This window comes from Cataglyphis hispanica, chromosome 2, assembly GCF_021464435.1.
Source record: "Cataglyphis hispanica isolate Lineage 1 chromosome 2, ULB_Chis1_1.0, whole genome shotgun sequence".
NCBI lineage: Eukaryota > Metazoa > Arthropoda > Insecta > Hymenoptera > Formicidae > Cataglyphis > Cataglyphis hispanica.
The window spans coordinates 6,769,661-6,790,180 of NC_065955.1; the positions used below are offsets into that span (position 1 = coordinate 6,769,661).

At 38.8% G+C, this 20,520-nt stretch overlaps 1 protein-coding gene across 1 annotated transcript in view; it reads right to left on the reverse strand.

The window, feature by feature from the left end:
• LOC126858991 (uncharacterized) overlaps positions 1 to 16,467 on the reverse strand; it is a 71,065-nt gene extending 54,598 nt beyond the window's left edge. Inside the window, exons 1-31 of the mRNA XM_050609805.1 lie at positions 16,361 to 16,467; positions 15,706 to 15,943; positions 15,450 to 15,572; positions 15,213 to 15,347; positions 14,556 to 14,786; positions 13,912 to 14,427; positions 13,610 to 13,795; positions 13,227 to 13,478; positions 12,689 to 13,120; positions 12,117 to 12,410; positions 11,750 to 11,998; positions 9,543 to 11,300; positions 9,214 to 9,402; positions 8,712 to 9,093; positions 8,187 to 8,602; positions 7,890 to 8,040; positions 7,549 to 7,801; positions 6,982 to 7,246; positions 6,697 to 6,893; positions 6,294 to 6,560; positions 5,932 to 6,187; positions 5,547 to 5,741; positions 5,272 to 5,454; positions 4,532 to 5,176; positions 4,143 to 4,344; positions 3,893 to 4,068; positions 3,530 to 3,798; positions 3,011 to 3,413; positions 2,683 to 2,922; positions 2,297 to 2,434; positions 464 to 1,249 (exon numbers count right to left, since the gene is read on the reverse strand). Coding sequence (XP_050465762.1) covers positions 464 to 1,249; positions 2,297 to 2,434; positions 2,683 to 2,922; positions 3,011 to 3,413; positions 3,530 to 3,798; positions 3,893 to 4,068; positions 4,143 to 4,344; positions 4,532 to 5,176; positions 5,272 to 5,454; positions 5,547 to 5,741; positions 5,932 to 6,187; positions 6,294 to 6,560; positions 6,697 to 6,893; positions 6,982 to 7,246; positions 7,549 to 7,801; positions 7,890 to 8,040; positions 8,187 to 8,602; positions 8,712 to 9,093; positions 9,214 to 9,402; positions 9,543 to 11,300; positions 11,750 to 11,998; positions 12,117 to 12,410; positions 12,689 to 13,120; positions 13,227 to 13,478; positions 13,610 to 13,795; positions 13,912 to 14,386 — 9,259 coding nt within the window. The 5' untranslated portion in view covers positions 14,387 to 14,427; positions 14,556 to 14,786; positions 15,213 to 15,347; ... (1 more) ...; positions 15,706 to 15,943; positions 16,361 to 16,467. The remainder of the gene's footprint in view (positions 1 to 463; positions 1,250 to 2,296; positions 2,435 to 2,682; positions 2,923 to 3,010; positions 3,414 to 3,529; positions 3,799 to 3,892; positions 4,069 to 4,142; positions 4,345 to 4,531; positions 5,177 to 5,271; positions 5,455 to 5,546; positions 5,742 to 5,931; positions 6,188 to 6,293; positions 6,561 to 6,696; positions 6,894 to 6,981; positions 7,247 to 7,548; positions 7,802 to 7,889; positions 8,041 to 8,186; positions 8,603 to 8,711; positions 9,094 to 9,213; positions 9,403 to 9,542; positions 11,301 to 11,749; positions 11,999 to 12,116; positions 12,411 to 12,688; positions 13,121 to 13,226; positions 13,479 to 13,609; positions 13,796 to 13,911; positions 14,428 to 14,555; positions 14,787 to 15,212; positions 15,348 to 15,449; positions 15,573 to 15,705; positions 15,944 to 16,360) is intronic.
• Between the last annotated feature and the right edge of the window lie 4,053 nt (positions 16,468 to 20,520).

Genomic DNA, 20,520 nt, shown 5'->3' on the forward strand with positions numbered 1-20,520 from the left:
AATTAAGAGTTAGCATGCTCGCATCGTAATAGGTAAGCTGATTATAAGAAAAATTATATTTTAGGTCTTTACAGAGACAGATGTAATGGAAAAATCAGAGTAAATCGGCAGAGGAAATCGGCAGAATAGAGCAGGAATTTAGGGTATGGGAAAAATACTTGTATCTGTAACTCGGAACCTGAAATATGCGTTTAGACAACAAAACAAGAAAAAAATATGCATAAGACGTTATCGTAAAAAACAATTTCTCGCGCGTTAAAAGCAATTTTGTGAATATGTTAAAATAGTCACAAGCGATCATAAGAGAAGAGTAATACAAAATTTTCAACATATTTTGCTGTCTGAACGATAAAAAACTGAAAAATAGCAATTGTATGTCTCGTGTAAGGCCAGGCAATGTAAAGACGTGATAAAACGGCTAATGACAAGACTCAGACTAGTGTTTCTGAGAAATAGTGTTTACCTTTCATGCATCCGTATTTAGTATCTGGCACAAAGCCGGGGGGACAGAACTTGCAGATAGGCTTGTGCTCCTCCACGTAACAGGGGGCATCAGCCGGACAGGTGGAGTTTCTGCATGGATCCACGCAGCGATAGTTGCGGCACGCCAAGTCTGGAGAGCAGCCACTGTCTCGCAGGCAAATGGAGAGGGAGGGATTGCAGTTTTTGGTGCAAATACACACGGGATGATGGTCCAGGACATCGCAGGTTTTATCGGCCGGGCACGGTCTTTTATTTCGCACGTTACAGGGATTCTGACATTTCCCGTTGACGCACGCGGCATTCGACGGGCAATCGAAGTCCCTTGAGCAGGTGAGCGTATCAGGGGCGCAGGTCAACTCCCCGATTTCGTTGACCACAAAACCATATTTGCAAACGCACGTAGGCCTGCGATTCCGTACCTGACATCTCTTGTTGATCTCACAGGTATACCGATAACTCAAACACGGATCGCGACACTCGCCTGTCTGGGAGTGGCAGGAGAGGCTCTCTGGACAGTCGTGGTCGGAGGAACAACCAATGCTCGGCGTAGGTTTAGGATTGAGCGTATCGCATTTAGAATCTGGATGGCAGGCCGTATGGGGCATGCCGATATAACAGTGCGGGCACGAGCAACGCGGTTTATGCAGAACCACTCTGCACAGAGCATTGATCCCACAGGCACCGCGTAGCGCGCACGGGTCCAGACATTGTAGATTTATGCAGGCTTTTTCATTGGGACACTCTAAGTCGCTGGTGCATTCGCGCTCTATTGTCACACGATAGTGGTGTAGTTGAACGGTGTAGAGTCAGTCGTGGTGGATCGTGGGTGGGACAGGAAAAAAAAAGAAAAAAGCATTTATAAGAACTGTGAAAAGAAACTTTCTCACAAATAACATAAACCACATGCTTTGTATTTATATATATGATGAAAGTAGGGTAGCTCTGTGAAGAAGTATAGAGTAAATAAAACAACGACTTTACATTTTATCAAAATATATCTTCTCGGAGAAATTACAACGGCAAGCAGCGATATTTACAACACAAGCCCCCACAGATTTCAGAATATAGAAAGAAATAATAAAACCCGTAAATATCAGCAAATATCAAGCATGGGTATATGAGAATGTCCCTTTCGCAGTTCCCAATCTGTACTAATCCTAGAATATAGAGATATATATATATAAATAATATATATAGTGTCAATTGTAAATGTGTACCTCCTTGTATTCAAGTGGCACTATAAGGTAAACGAGTACATCCTCAAGACAGATTGGATACTGAAATAAACATTCTACATATAAAGTTATGTGTGAGATATGTGTGAAATACGTGTTCTCTTTCAATCAAAAATTATGTACAGTATATCCTTTATTGTATATATATATATATATATATATATATATATATATATATATGTATATATATAAATATATATATAATATATTTAACATATATATAAATATATGTATATATATATATATATATATATATATATATATATATATATACACTTGTATATATATATGTACACTTGTAATGTTGTACTCTCTTTGCTGTGGGTAAATATATGTAAATATCCAGTATTGCATGGCGATTGTATACTGCTCCAATCACATCTGTCTCTTAATGTTAACGATTTCACTCGATTAATACATCTATGTATTACTAAAAAAATCCTACTGGACGATACATGGTTATTCTACGGACCATGTTCCTGTGATTGTCAGTATTACTCGCTAGTCACAAAAATGCTGTACATAAAATTAATCAATCTGCTCGGTTAAAAAGTTAGTAATAGGCTGTATTTTCCTACCTGTCGTGCACTCGATATCGGGCGATCCGCTAGTACCTGGTGGACATCGGCAGACAAATATAGCTCCGTCCCGAATGCACTCGGCATTCTTTCCGCATCCATTCGTTCGACAGTCTCCTAAATCTCTATCCGAGCTACCTGTACCAGCAAATTATTAATGACGCTAGTGATCGCAGATAATAAATAACGAATATTAACTGTTTTGCTACAATACTAAAATTTTTTTTTCTAGAGATATTGTATCATACTCTTTTTATCTCATACTTCATTTATCTAAAAAAAGGATAAAATGTTTCTTTGTGTTTTTTTTTTCACTGAGGACTTTATTTTTTTTTACTAATTTATATCTTATTAAATATTTTAATATAAAAAAAGATAATACATACATGCGTGCATCGGATCGCCCGATGGATAATTCGATGGGCAATAACATTGCGGTTGATTCTTATAAATTCGACAGGCTGCATTGACACCGCAACGAGTATCCTTACAGAGATCGCCATCGCAGAGGCACACTTGATGTGGATCACCATGGCATCCCGGATCACACGTGCATTCAAAACCATTTAGAGTTTCTCGGCATTTAGCGTTAACACCGCAAGATCTTCGTAAACATTCATCTCCACCTGAAAATGATCACATATATGTGTATATAAAATTGTTGCGTAGACGAATTTAATTTTTACACATAATAAATAAATTTAATAAATTTACCTTTCTTGCAATTGATCTTTGGATTGCCAAAATGTCCCGGCGGACAGGAACACTGCGCCTTTCTGTTAATTACTCGACATTGCGCGTTGAAGCCACAAACGCCATGCTGTAAGCACGGATTTGTGCAGACTCCATATTCACTACAATGCTTGTTCGGCTCGCAATCATTGTCATGATGGCACTCCAATTGATAGCATTCCTGGCTCGGCTCGCCCTGATAACCTTCCGGACACAAGCAAACCGCGCGATGATTCGAGACGCGGCAAAGTGCGTTTATTCCACAGGGTGATCCATGAGCGGAACACGGATTTTCGCATTGACCATTCGTGCACGATAATGATGACGGGCAGTCGGAATGAGTGCGACAGCCGATCAGGCACAAACCTCCATCGCATACGTAGCCCTGTATTTAATAAAAGAAAGATGTACACAATTTTTTAAATAATATATTAATTTTTATAATATATTAATATTAATTTAAAACAGAAAACAGACTTAAAAAAATTTCTTAAAACTCACCTTTGGACAGGCGTTATTGATGTCGCATTTGATGCGACATTTGCCACTGTGACAAATCTCTCCGCAAGAACAGTCATTTTGATTATGGCAACTGGTGGTGCAAAAACCGATCTCGTCGCACTCGCACAAACCATCGCAAGGAATCATGGTCTTGGCGCAATTGATCAATGCGTTGCCGTAATAGTTAGCGGGACAGTTACATTGAGCTACGTGATTTACAACGCGACAACCAGCACACTCTCCGCATGCCTTGCCACCCTCGCATGGATCTGAAGATAACAATGCAATCAATCGTATCGCTCGCAACTAAAAAGTCTAATATTTACATACACGAAGTATATAGATAATTTATAGTATACTTACTTTTGCATTGATTGTTGATACAAGATTCATCACTTGGACATGTGTTATCACTGCGACATCCTATATCACACATGCGATTGTGACATATTTGATTCGCAACGCAGTGATCATCGCTGTTACATATAGCTTTACAAATACCGCTGTCGCAACGTTCATCGCTCAAGCAGTTCGCATCGCTGAAAAAAATATATTATTTAGCATGCAACGGAATATCATAAAAATTCACTCACATGCTTATGTGGTCTCTTACCTTTTACACGTGGAATAACAAGATCTACCATAGCATGCTTGTCCCGGTAAACATTCAAGTTCAGATGAGCAAGAAAGGAAAGTTTGCTTGCATCCAATACGAGCGTCCCCTATTAAAGGCGGTGAGCATGTGCATATTTTTTGATGATTGACAGTTGTACACTTGGCATTTACACCGCAAGCGTCAGCCAACAAGCATGGATCTATAAAAATAAAAACAAAAGATGATATACATTTATATGTCTCTTGATTATATATATATATATATATATATATATATATATATATATATATATATATATAAAACATAACTTACAGGAAAGTAAAACTATAAATTTAATAATCGCGTCTCGTTATACAAGAAGGATTTTTACATAAGAAAATTCCCACCTGTACACTGGTTGTTTATACACCCATAATTGTCCTGGCATTCAATGTCCGCCCGACAACCGGAAACGCATACCAGTCCCTCGCAGATCTCGCCACTCCTGCAGTCTTCGTCCCGTCTGCAAAGTGATTTGCAGATACCGGAGCTATCGCATCTCTCATTGCTCAAGCAGTTCGCATTAGTCGAGCACACAGATGTACATGTACCGGCGACGCAAGCCATACCCACAGCGCATTCCCGATTAGTCGTACAAGTAGGACCGGGTGACCTCAGGCACGCGACTTTGGCCGTCGGATTAGGCATGAAGCCTGAGGGACAAGAACATGTGGCGCGTTGATTGAAGACGATACATTTGGCATTCGGTCCGCACGGCGTGGCTTCGCATGGATTCACGCACTTGTTGCCTGAACACGCCTCGTTCGCGTTGCAATCCTCATCGGCGCGACAACCGAATGTGCACATATTGTTCAGGCAGATGTGGCCTAAGAAGCAATCGTTGTCCAGTCGGCAGGTCAGCAAGCAGTTGCCGCGAATGCACTTTTCATTCAATGCACATTCGTCGTCGATAGTGCAGATTGGTAAACAAACGTTTTCGCGGCAAGTGTTGCCTTGATTGCAATCCCCGCTTCCTAGACAGGATACTGGCACTGCGAACAATGATGGATTCGTAATTTTATTAACAATGTGACGAGAGAGATTGTTCTACTAATAAATATTGAAAAATTGCATTTTACACACTTACATCTTACGCATTCCACTTCAGAGTTGCCGGTGAAGCCTGGTGGACAGCTACACTGTTTAATGTGACTTTTCACTTTGCATTCGGCGTTTATGCCGCAGGCTTCTCTCACGTCGCACGGATACAAACATTGTCCGTTCAAGCAAACGTCGGACAAGTTGCATTCCTCGTCCGATTGACAAGATGCTAAAATAATATTTGTTATATATTTATGTTATTAAATTGCGATAGAGTATTCTATTGTTGAAGTTTGATATTTAAAGATTGCTTTTACTCACGTCGGCAAATACCCTCGTAACAATAAGTATTGACCGGACAGTCGACGTGCGATGAACAGACTATCGGTTTCGGACGACATCCTACGCTTAGATTATTCGGATCGCCTTCGTAATCAGTGCGACACTCACAACTCGCGCTATGGTTACCCGCAATACAATCTGCATTTGGACCACATCGGATACGTGCGCAAGTATCTAGAATAAGAAAGTCAACTTAAGACATATACATTCTTAAGACATATATCTTTTAAATATATATTATATTATATAAATATTAAATATATTATACTATAATTAAATATAAAATAAAACATTTTAGTTAATTATAATGAAAAATAAAATATAATAATAAGGAATAAATATTGATAACTTGATATATACGTACCGAAACATTTTGGTACATTGTTAATATTAACACATTTGGCAGTTAGTGGGCAGTCTGCATCCTGGAGACATTCCACCGGCGCTTGACAGCCGCTGTTATAAGCATCTCCGACAGTACCGGGTTGACAATGACATTTGAAGTGTCCCCGTGAATTTTCGCACAATGCACCTGGTGCGCAGGGCGCGTTGGCGCAGTAATCTATCAGTTCGCAAGCATGTGTGGGTTCTCCCGTGTATCCGGGTTGACACGTACAAATCTGAAGAATGAAGAGAGCACAAAGATCGCACGTTAAAATACCATAAAAATCATCACTCTGTTCGATGGAAAGATCTATCTCAAAGATTCTGGAACGGCATAATTACTTGTACGTGTTTCTCCGTTGTGCAAATCGCATTTACGCCACAAGGATTATGAGCGAGGCAGGCAATTCTACATCTATGCAAATCGCAAATCTTTTCCTGAGTACAATCTTCGTTAACTTCGCATTCGATAGGTTGACAGCCAATCTTATCGTCTTTAGAGTTTCCGAAGAAACCGTGCTTACAGGTACACGTTGCGGCGTGATTATCAGCTTTACATTCGGCATTACGGCCGCAAAGTATCAAATCACAAGCTGCACGGCACTCCGCCTATAATTAACAGAAGAATATATATTATACACTAATATTTATTGAAACATTAATTAAAAGTTCATTTTCACACGCACTCATATAGAAATTTCGTTCTATCTTCATATAAAAATTATATGTTAAAACGTAAGATTACCTGTCCGATATTGTTTTTAATACACTTTTCATCATATGCACAGTCATTGTCTGATGTGCAACGTAATTCTTGAACACATATGTTGTTATGGCAGTATTGGTATTCTGGACAGCTGGAATTACTTCGACAAGTAGGTTGACAAACGCCATTGATGCAGAGTTGATCGCCGATGCAATCTCTCATACTTCCGCAAAGCGCTGCGAGTTGCAAATAAGATTTAAACTTTATAACTCGTAATAAAAATTAATTTTATTATTTTTACATAGTTATTTGAGCTTTATTTACCTGTACATATACCTCCATTGCACACCGAACCGGTTGCGCACTGCGAATCAGTCTTGCAATATTGGAGTGGCGTGCATCCAAGATTCGGATCACCTGTGCCGCCAGGTTGACAGGTACACACCGCGCTATGATTGAGCGCAGAGCAATCAGCTCCATGTCCACAAACATTCGAAAGAGAACAAGGATCGACGCATTTATGATCGAAACATGCATCTGATTGACTGCAGTCGCTATGATAGTTGCACTCTAGATGAGTACACTCCGTCTAAAAATGCAAGGCACGCAATTAGAAGATCGATTGTAAAGTTGAACAAAAAATATATATAATATTATATAAAAAAATATATGACGCATTTTTTATTTAAATTAAGTTAAAAACAGAAAATTATTATTTATATATCTAAACATAAAGTAATATTAAACAACAAATTTATTTTTAAAGTATTTTAAATAAAAAATCATTGTAAAAAATGAATATTCTACTTAAATTAATTTTAATACGGAGATTTTGTGATTGATTATAAATACATAAAATCTAAACTATTTAGAAATAAATTTAATAATCACTGCTGGATTTCCTGTTGTCTGTCCAGGACATCTGCAGATTGGAACATGATCACGTGCAAGACACTCCGCATTTCTACCACAAATTCCCGGTGTATCACATGGATTAGTGCATTTATTATCGATGCAAGCGGCTGAATTAGGACAATCCGAATCTGTGAAACAATCGCCGGGTTCTTTACAACCAGTTTTGAATGGATCTCCTACCAAACCATGCGGGCAAACACAGGCAAATGATCCCTCCGTGTTCTGGCATCTACAAGTTTTCGAGATTATTACAAAATGTTGATTAAGAAATTATAAGTTCTTGTAATTAATTATTAAAGATTGTAAGTTTTGCTTACGTAGCTGAGGAATGGCAAGGATTTTGCAAACACTCGTTAACGTCAGCGCAGATGTCACCGATGAGAACAAAGCCAGGGTAGCATTTACACACACTGACATGATCGATGGCCAGGCAATTGCCATATCCGCAATTTACTTGATTGCAAGGACCTGATAAGAAAGAAGTTGAAAGATTTAGAAAATCTGATATTTATCGCGTATTTTATCTTTTTACTAAAATATCAATATCACAATAAATATATCAAGTGTAACGCAATCTTTATCAATATAGAGTAGGTATCGTGATAATAACTTACTGCTGCACTTGTTGATCTCCTGATTGCAGTATTTATCTGTCGGGCAATCACTGTTGGAAAGACATTCTACTTTGAAACAACCCGACGCATCGCCGATGTAGCCAGGCTGACATTGACAACCAGCCGTGTGATCCAGGACTGTGCAAATAGTATTTAAGCCGCAGTCGACGAAAGAGCATGGATCCGAACAATTGTGGTGAATGCAGGCCTGCGTGTCCGGACAATCCGTATGCGAGATGCATTGATGGGGCAGAGTGCATCCCGATCCTATGGGATCGCCCGCGGTACCTTGAGGACAAGTGCAACGATAAGATCCGTGAATATTAATACATTCGGCGCTCGGATGACACGGTTGATCCTCGCATTCATTTATATCTAGACAATGTTCGGGACCGGCGATAAATCCGTGGCTGCATCTGAAAAGTTAAATTAAAAATTTTATAAGATCTCCTAGAACACAAAAATAAATCTATTTCTATTTATATGCAGCAATATATTTAATAAAATAATTTGATGGATAAGTACCTGCACTTGTTGTTGATGCACACTTCGTCATGTTTGCATCCGATATCCGACGTACAGCCGGCTTCGCAAGTACCATCGATACACAGTTCGCCGGGCAAACAGTTACTATCGCTGTAACATATCTTTACGCAAATACCATTTTTGCAACGTTCGCCCTGCGCGCAGTTGTTTTGTTCCGAACATTGACATTGGCACAATCCCGAGACGCACACATGTTGATTAGGACAGTCTTGCGGAGTCTGACATGTGCTTGGCACACGAACGCAACCTTGTTCCGGAGTAGGGTTACCGTGAAAACCAAGAGGACACGTGCATGTAACTGCGTGATTTGTGCAACTACAAATTGCGTTTGGTCCACATACATCTTTTCTGTCGCAAGGATCTAAAAATAAATCACAAATGATTTTTTTTCTATTTCAGAATCTCCTTATATATCTTGTTTTGTTTATATTATAATATAAAAAATAATGTGTTTATAGACATAATATATATTGCAGCATACCTTGACACTTGTTGTTAATACATGATTCGATAGTTAGGCAGTTTTTGTTGCTGCGACAACCAAGAATACACCCTCCGCCAGCACATGCCTGATCCACTTGGCACTGAGAATGCGAAATGCATGATACCATACACTTGTTGTTGATACATTTCTCTCCGTCTGAGCAATCGGCAACTGAACGACAAACAGCTAAAAAACAGCAAAAGTTTTCAATTTTTCAACATTTTTAAAAACTTTTAAAATTACATTTTTTAATTTGACATATAACAATACTATACATTAATTCTATGTTAATCTATTCAATAATTAATAAAAACATCGGACATTACCTCTGCATTGTCCATCAAGACACACACTGTTCTCGCATTCAGAATCCACTGTGCAGTAATTTGTACCCCGTACGCAGCCGTGTTCTGGGCCCTTCGAGGATGGTATGAATCTATGGATGCACTTACAATTTGGCCGACCGTCCACGACCTCGCAGAGCGCGTTGGGGCCGCATGCATTCTCACATGGATTCACACAGCGATGTTCATGACAGATGGAATGCACCGGACAGTCCTTGGAGCCGGAGCAGTATCCTTCCGGCTGGCAGCCGTTCGTGTAAGGATCACCCACGTGATTCGGCGGACATCGACATACTGGCTCATTCGTTGAACCAGCGACGCAGAGCGCCGTCGGATGACAGGAATCTGGACGACACGTTTCGATGGGAATGCACTCGACGTCGGGCACCGGATTCGGGCGCAGTCCGGGCGGACACTGGCAGATTGCTTTGTGGTCATCCGCGATGCAAACGGCATTCACTCCGCACGCGTTTTCGTCGCAGGCATCGTAGCAGGTGTGCGTGAGACGGTTGCAGAGCTGCGCCGGCGGGCAATCGATGTTATAGACGCAGGGTACCGCGCGACAACCGGATGTCGGGTCATTCGGGTCGCCGGCATATGATCCGGGCGGACACTCACAGTTGGCCACGTGATTATTGACAACGCAGAGCGCGTTTGGACCGCAAGAGATAAAGTCGCAGACTAATTGACAGGCGAGTGGACCGTCTGGAGTGCCGCGACACGTCTGATCTTCTGAACACTCACTGTCGGTGGTGCAACGGTTCTCGCGTGGACTCTGACAGCCCCGGCGATCGTTCGGATTACCGGTGTAGCCCGGCAGACAATCGCAACGGCCGCGATGGTTTTCCGCCACGCAGCGAGAATTCGCGGTGCAGGTGAAACCATCGCAAAGCGACATACATTTGAGTACGCCAAGCGCGTCAGGCCTGCAAGCCTGACTCGAATAACAATCGTTGTCGCTTATGCAATCGGGCACCGACGGCTTCTCGCAAGACGACAGTACCGGATTCCACTCGTAGCCGTCTTGACATTTACAGGTGGCATGACTGGGTACAATGTCAGGCTCGCATTTCTGATAAGCGCCGCACACCACTTTGCTGCAGGGATTTACGCAATCGCGTACACCACCGTCTAAGGTGATGCAGAAGAAACCTGGCTCACAATCCGAATCGTGAGTGCATCCTAGTATCACAGACTTGGATGGCTGACAACCTTCGACCAGATTACTCGGATTGCCCTGATAACCGTCGACGCACAAACAGGAAGACACGTGATTTTGCGTGATGCACAATGCATTAGGTCCGCACTGTAGCTTGCTGCAGGCATCCACGCACTTGCGAACGCCTTTACCGATCTGGAAGCATATTTCCTGAGGCTCGCATTCAAGATCATTCGAGCAATGGCCATGCAAATGACAGCCTTTATGTAAATCATTGGGATTGCCGCTGTAGCCTGGTGGACACACGCATGCGCCGTTTTGACAAACAGACCTGGGGCCGCACTTTATGTCACTGCATTGGTTTATGCACTTATGATCAACACAGGTATAATCGAAGGGACATGGTGCAGTATCACTGCAGACGCATGTCGAAGGATCGGCGCACGGACCTACTTGCACCTGTCGACATCCGACGAAGGGATTGCCGAAGAAGCCATTCTTGCAACGACAATCGTAGCTTCCGATGGTATTGATACACACCGCATTGCTGCCACAAGCATTTCCGTTGCATTCATTAACGTCTAATAAAAAAATATAAAGAGATTTGTAAAATTCTTATTTTATATTTTTTATACGATTAGTACAAAAGTATATTGGAAGAAAATAAAAATATTGTGACAGTGTTTCAACAAAAAACTGGCTCTCTGTTAAATGGCAACAAAGTTCCATGTAATTGTCAAAAACACATGAAAAGATTACAGGCAAAAGATAAAAATATAAATAAATAAATTGCATTTTTTATAAATACAAATAAACTATTTGATTTTTATAGTAGAAGAACTCACAATTCTCTTTCTGATATTTACATAATGTTATGCAAAATTATTCAATTATACTCTTTGATCACCACTTCTGTATCATTAAAAAATAACATACTGACAAACTGAGAAATTTGATACAATTTAAATAAAATTTAAAATTTAATTTTTAAAATAGTATAAAAAATTAAATTAAAATTAATTATACTAACCGAAGCATTGGATAAACGGATTGCCAGCGAAGCCAGGTGGGCAGAGGCATTCAACAGCATTGGGACCTGCATTACAATGCGCGTCCTTGCCGCACACCGCGGTGGAGCAATCAGATTTCTCTTGAACACCACAGCCATGATAAGGATTTCCGCCAGTACCCGGATTGCAGACACATTTTGATTCTTGAAGACCATACTCACAATGCGCGTTTTTTCCGCAAATTGGATCGCAATGAGGTGGTTGAATTGCTATGTACATAGAAATAAATTATTTAATACTTATAAACTATTAAATATTATTTTTCTTTTTTTTCTAGAGAAACATTTGTGAAATATAAATCTCATCACGGACGCGTATTACACTTACGTGGCATACAGAGTAGATCGGGATTGCCGACAAAATAAGGGTTGCACACGCATTTATTTGTTAAAGGATCACATGTGGCTCCGATGCCGCAAACCACTCCCTCGCAACGTCGCTTGCAACGTCCACTGATGCACACGCTTGGCTCGGCGCATGGGATTTCAGGTGAGCAAACATCCGGCACGCATTGTCCACCCGGAAAAGGATTACCCATGAAACCTTCGATACATTTACAAGTCGGTCCATCGTAACTGACGATACATTGAGCTCCGGTGCCGCAAACAAAGCCATCGCATTCTGTATTAGAAAAAATTGCTATATGCAATTATATTGCAATAAAATCACAGCTGATATTCCTCACCAATTAATAACATATTGACAAATTATACGCGTAAATATTAAAATTGATAATATAATAAATTATCATCAAGTATCTTTTAGTAAACAATTTATATAAATCGTTCATAATATTTTTTAATTAAAAAATCTCTTAAATATATTATTTAATTAAAATACTGTACAAGATATAATTTTGTTATCAATAAACCATGTTTTATTCAAAACCTTGTACTCACGTGAGACACACTCGTTGTTTACGCCTTCCGTGAAACCAATCACGCATCTACACCACGCGGCGTGCTTATCAGGCTCGCAATATGCATTTGGACCGCACGGTATATTGTCGCAAGGATTAACGCAGCTCCCTTGGACGCACGCCAAATAATTTTCGCAATCGTCATTGGTGGAACACTCATTTTTACCGGTCGCAATTCCCGTACAACCAACGCCGTAAGGATCACCAATCATGCCTTTAGGACACTCGCACACGTGATCTCCCTTTGTGTTGATGCAATACGCCCCATGACCGCAAGGATTATTCGCGCACTCATTCACATCAACGCAACCGTGCTGCGGATCACCCTCGAAGCCAGCCTCGCACATGCACCGCGGTGGGTCGCTCGGCGTGCATTTCGCGTTAATACCGCATGGGAAACGGTCGCAAGGATCTGCAATAACAAACAATACTCGAGATAATTTCACGTAGAAAATATTAATCACGAAGCTGTGATAGATAAAAACTATAATCATGATACAAAAATGGATTTTTCGTACTCTTGCATAGATTTCCATTCAAGGGATCGGTGTAGAATGGCGGTGGACACACGCACTCGCCGGGTTGCACGCACTTCTCGTTAGCCTTGCATTCGTTGTCATTAGTACATCTCTTCTGGGCTGGAGAACAAAGGCCATTATATGGATCGCCGCCATATCCATGCGGACATACGCATTGGTGAGCGCCTGGTATATTGATGCATTCGGCACCGTAACCGCAGACTTGGTGTCCCACGATACACTCGTTTATATCTATGTTGTAAATTAATAATTGATCGATCGATATCATGTACAATGTGCATGTCTCTCGACATGATGTCGAAGAGACATTGTTGTCGAAGAAGGAATTCGCACGCAAATCAAAATAACTAAAAACAACATACCTTCGCAGGATCCATCAGATTTGGTCGTGTAACCTTTGGGACAAGCACAATAGCTGACACCGCCTGCAATCGTTATACACTCAGCACCGCTTGGACACTTCTCGCCCTTTGAACATCCAGCCAGCATGCATTTACCATTGACGATCTTATACGGCGGTTGACACTGGCATTCGATGCTGTTGCATTCTGCGAATTTTCCAAATTTTCCGGTCTCGATCAACGATATCGACGATAGTAATAATTATCAATATATATGAGTATGTATAAGAATATCAAAGATATAAATCGAAAACACTGTTCACCTTCGCAAAGCGAAAAAGGATTTCCATTGAAGCCCGGTGGACACTGACACTCATAGCTGCCGGGAAGATTCTTGCAAATTGCGTTGACGCCACAGGCGGGTTTCTCTCTCAGTTCCATACATTCATTGATGTCTCTGCATTTACCGGTCTCGTGATCGCGTGTGTAACCGCGTTGACAGATGCACACGCTACTGCCCACGAATTCGTCCTTGATACACTGTTCTCCAGCGGGACAGGGCGCACTGGGACCGCATACATGAGGTGTTTTGGTCTTTTGACAGCCGCCGCTATAAGGATCACCTGTCATACCGCTCGGACATTGACACGAGAAAGAGCCAGGCTCGTTGTTGCAGATGGCGCCCGGAGGACACGGATTTATCGCGCATTCGTCGATATCTCGGCAACCTCCCTTTACTCCGGGCTTTCCGGTATAACCATTGCTGCAAAGGCACGTCGCCACGTCGTTCAGAAGCATACAGTGAGCGTTCGGTCCGCAGGATAGATCTTCACATGGATCTGATTGAATAGATGCAAAAAATTACGGGTTGATGATATTTCATATACACAAAAAAATCAATTTTTCTGTGTTTTATATAAAAGTTATAAAATATCTCATCTGAAACAAGAAATATAATCATATTTACGTCTGCAATCGTTTCCGACATTGGGCTCGGGACATAAACATCTCTTTTGTGGATCACAAATAGCGTTTCCTGGACAATCGTCATCGATGTCGCACCTAACTATACCAACGCACTTGATGTAGGGATCGGGATCTGGAATGGTTTCTTCCGGACAAGTGCAAGCGTAAGAACCTTCGGTATTAGTACACGTTGCTCCATGACCGCAAACAGGTTTGGTACATTCATCAATATCTGCATTTATTTAAACAATATGTAAATACAAAGCAATAATTAAATTACAATTAATTTATACTATAGTATAGATTTATACTATAGTATAAATAAATATAATAGTATAAATTATACTAATAGTATAATTTATATTTTTATATTTATTCTATTTATACTATTATATAAATATAATTATATAAATATATTATAAATTATACTAATAGTATAATTTATACGATTAGTATAATTTATATTATTATAGATAGAGATATTGATAGATTTTATTATTAAATATATATATATATATATATATATATATATATATATATATACATATGTACATTCTAATAAATTAATAATAGATTTTTATGAAATTATACAAAATAAAAATATTTAAATTAAAATATTTATTATTAATTAATAATTTATCTCGTGCAAGAATTTTACCTATACATTGTTTGAAGGCATTTCCTGCAAATCCAGGTTTACATTGGCAACTGAAATCACCGGGTGTATTCGTGCAAATAGCATTTTTGCCGCATCTTCCAGAAGGTCCATTTACTGCATCGCATTCGTTTATGTCTAGATAAGGAAAATAAAATCGTATTCGCAAAAGAAAACTTCTGTTTATGCGAAGGAATAGTTGAATGTCTTGTTTTATCGAAGAAATACTCGTTTACTCACCGACACATCCAGCCGCTATATCGTTAGGATTAAAGGTCCAACCGTCTTCGCAAATGCAATAAGCCTCGTGGCCGTCAGCCTTACAGAAGGCATGTTCGCCGCAAGTTACCTCATCGCACGGTGCTTTAAAATAACGTAAATTATGTTAATTTATGAAAAAGAGTTCTTGTTTTTTCTTTATAATATTTTTTTTTAATTTTTTGTCACTATTTTCTTTCTAAAATATAATACTATGGTAAATATAATTAATAATTACCTTTACATGCTATGTGAGGTGGAGTACCAATGAATCCGGATTCGCATTCGCAATGATAGCTTCCTCTAATATTCGTACAGATCGATGCGGGTCCGCAGGGATTAGTAAGACACTCGTCTACATCTACGCACTCGGCACCGACAGCCTTAAAGCCGTCTTTACAGAAGCATTGCCCTTCGATGCACTCGGCATTGTTGACGCAATCAAAATTCGATTTACAAAGAGTCGTCACGTCGGTCTGAAAATTATACGACGGTGACACCGTATCCTTTCACATATTTATAACATTTGCTTGGAAAATGAAAACCGGTTTTTTGTGCCTGTAAGTATATTTTTTAGATCCGCGAATAAGAAACATATGTAATAAATGGAATTGTGAGAATAGGTTTTGCGGCTTTACAATTAACGGAAAAAGTATAGCTTTGAAAAAGAGGTAAACTATATAAAACCGGTTCGCATTCGTCTTGGCACACAATGCCGCTTTGTTTGCTTTCTTTTATTTGTCACCTTCGTAAAGAAGAACCGCGGACCGGTCCAAGATGCAGAGCAGGATCTATTTTTGGGAGATGTTTGTCTCGGGATATCTTGTGTATACTTATGTATGCACGAGGTGACTACTTAAGACAGGACACAACGGGAATTATTGAATTATTACCTGTTCGCATGCGACTGCCGAATTGGGGTTGGCACTATACCCCGTGGGGCAGACGCAATTGTAACCAGGTACCTCGTTCTTGCAAATTGCATTCCTGCCACAAGGATTCTCCAGAGCCGTGCATTCGTCGATGTCTAAATATAGATAATAAAAAAATCTTATTAGTTCAAATAAGATATAAATCAGTTAGAGAATTGAGTTGATATGTGTTGAACGATCACTTTAAACGATCTATAATTTGCCACTAAATTTAAAATAGAATTTTATGTAATTCTATGTAATTTTATGTTTCTATATAATTTTATGTAACAGAAAGCATTAAAAAAATAACATATACATATATACAAAACACCTATCACACGTATTGAAATATGCGAGACAAAATTTTATTTATAATTTTATCATAAATTATAAATCGTCTAAAGCGGATTTGACAGGCTAAGAAAATTTGACGCTGTAATATGATAAAAGAGAGAAGCATAAATGTAATTTTATGCAAATAATAAATTTCTAATTTATAGAAATATACATTTAAAGAAAAAATTGTAATAAATATATTTGTCATATCAACAGAGGATTCGGCCCTCTTCGAGTCGCCGCAACTCATTAAATTTATATATTGAGTGTCTCTCCACAAGAAAAGACATATCGGAAGAGTATCAGTTAGCTAACCACTGCACTCCTTGAAAGGGTCGCCCGTATAATCCGCCTTGCAGCTGCAGACAAAGCTGCCGATCGTGTCGGTGCATTCGGCATTCTCGCCGCATGGATTGCGCTTGCATTCATTCACGTCTGTTAATCGCAAGATGAGTCTTATTAATCGTTAATTGATAACACGTAAAACAAACATGCAACGAGATAGATTAGAATTATAGCGAGCTTCGCTGTGACTGACTTTCGCAGAGGGTTAGTCCTTGGCCGACGAAACCTGGCGGGCAAATGCACTTGTACGAGCCCGGGACGTTGATGCATCTCGCGTTGATCACGCAAGCGTTCGCGCCAATGCATTCGTTCACGTCGACGCAACCGTGCGTGGGATCCATTTGATAACCGACATGGCATCTGCACTCGAAACTACCGTTGGTGTTTACGCATTCCGAGTTTGCTCCGCAGGGTGAACCTTCCTCGCACTCGTTTATATCTGTTAGTAACGGTTAGTTAGTTGATTAATTCTTGACACGAGCACAAACGCAAAAATCTGTGAGTTTAAGCGAGAGTTATAAACATTTATAACACAGACTAACACTCACAATGAGTCTTGAAATCTAAACTCTAGAGAAGCTAACACATTTCGCTATCTCTCTTGGTGAAAGATTTTAATCAAAATTAATTTTATGCTTGTTAAAACAACTGACTATGAACAAAGTTATGATAAACAATGTTATATTATTGATGCATGATAATTAATAGTAAAGTTGTCCCTACAATACAAAATTTTATTTCTTACTTACCACACATAACTGTATTGTTGTAATATAACAGTTTAGCTCTCAGTGGTTGCAATAAAGTATAACAAGTATATAAGATGGTATAGTAATTATAAAAATTTTCTCAGGACTTACCGTGACAACCTGACAATGGATCACCGTTCATTCCCTCAGGACAGGAACACCGGAAGCTACCGTGTACGTTCGTACAGAGAGCGGAACGTCCACAAGGACTTCTTAGACACTCATCGATGTCCCTGCACTCTTCATCAGGACTACCATCATATCCTTGAGGACATTCGCATTTATGCGCGCCTGGTAAGTTGATGCATAATGCGCCCCTTCCGCAGACTCCCTCGTATTCGCATTCGTTAATATCGATACACTAAATTTAAACAAATTTACTTATAATTACATTATCTCTAATTTTCACCATCTAATAAATTTATTATTATTTTTTTTTAATTTTCCGCAATAAATTTTTACTTTATATTTATTCTATATACGTCTAAATTTATTTTACATATAACATGTAAAGAAATTTTTAAAATTAATCAAAATATTTGAACTGTTTTACGATTAAAAAACTTTAAACAAATATTTAATTTTGTTATTGTTGATGATTATTATTTTCATTAATATAATCAAAAATTTTTATATAAATGTTTTTATAATTGAAATTTGTTTCTATATAATATATACTCTATATAATCTATACTCTATAATCTTGCTCACATCCTCTAGCATCGTAACAAATAATGATTATTAAATTAAGATTAATTGTATACAATATTTCCATTATAAATATCCAAAAAAATATTCTACTAAAACGATATTACATATTTATTACCCACTCTAATTTATCGTCTTTTTTAATACTTTGACACTTTTCTGTAATACCTGTTTTTATTATTTTTATGTACTTACACTGTTGTACGGGTCTCCCGTAAATCCGTCTTGACACGTGCAGGTGTAATTGCCAGGTATGTTGTGACACACGGTATTGTCGCCGCATGCACCTGGTATCGTGCACTCATTCACATCCTCGCAATGCACCTCACCGTCGCCGATGTAGCCAGATTTGCATTTACACAGAAAGTTCGAAGGAAGATTACAGCATTCAGCATTTTCAACGCAACGTCCCGCGAGCGCTGGATCGTCGCATTCATTGATATCTGCAGATTCGATTTTATAAATAATCAAAACATATGTAGGCAACAATTATTATTGTTTTGCAAATGATAAACTCACCCTCGCAGTGAAAACCGTCGCCTCGATATCCGGGAAAGCAGGAACATTGGAAACTGCCAAGAGTATTTGTACAGTGGGCAAATATATCACAGGGCCGATATTTACACTCATTCTCGTCTGTAATTTTCAATTTTTGCAATCGCGTGAATATGACTTAATATTAAATTAAAGAATAAAAGAGAATAAGCTATAATGTATATACTTGCATCAAATTTATCCAAAGGTTTGCATATACGATAAAATATATACGCATTAATTAAATAGTTATAACAAAAGGAGTATTATATTTTAATTACTGTATAATAAATATAACAATGTTATAATAATATTTAAATTGAATTATACAAACCTGGAACTTGACAATTACATCCTCCGAATCCATCATTACAGTGACAGGCCGAATTCAGACATACACCATTTTGACATTTGGTGCCGTCTTCTTTTGTGCAATCGTCTATAAATAAGATTTTTATGAAACTTATTTTTTTATTAGTTCTTTTTTATCACGAAATATATATTTTAATATAAATGTATATTTTAGTTCTTAATTTAATAATTTATATTGTTCTCATTATTTTACTAGCTAAATTTGTAAATACATTGTTATAATCTTAATATTTTCTATTAATATTTATTAATAGTTATATTAATTTTTAGAAAAAAATGAAAAGTTCTAAATGTTTAATATTTTAAAATAAGCAATATTGTTTTTTTTTCTTAAACATAAAAAATCATTAAACATTTGATTTATTTATATAAATAATTAATAATTTTATCCCGACAAAGTTAGAAGATATACATTCCTTTTTCAAAAAAATACTGTCTGACGCACGGACTATTTTTGCTGGTCATTAAATAAGATTATCCAAGAAAAGGAGGCAAACAAATTACGACTATACTGTAGGCCATCGGTTAATCGCGCAATTTTCTCCCGTCTGATTATCATCGATCGAACATCCAAGTTTTTCTCACAAGCCGCGAAGCCGATTCGTTCGATAGATTCAGGTAACATGAACCGCTCATCGACGCCTCAGCAACGTCAATTACGCTTCTATCAAGAAGATAGAGTTCGTAGGAAAAAAAAAATAATACTTTGCAGCTAATTACGACGTAGGCGTGGACTCGGTATGATGTGATACATACATAATGACGCGAGAACACACATATCCCCTTAATTGACGCGATGAGATGCGTTAGGCGTCGCCTTGGCGTGAATATGTCTCTGAGATGTGAAGAAGAATTATTTAGCCTACCACGTAATGACATCGAAAATGACGGAATGATGTAAAGAAGCAACGGAAATGTTAACGATGCATCGTGTCATGCGATGTCTTCTTCTTTATTTACTTCCTTCATGAGATACACGAGTGCTTCTGAGTGACACTGTATTCGCGAGAAGCTTACTCTGATGAATTCGAGCTTGTCGAAGGGATATGTCTTTTTCCCACAGATGTCTTTAACTCACCTGTGCACTTTAACTTG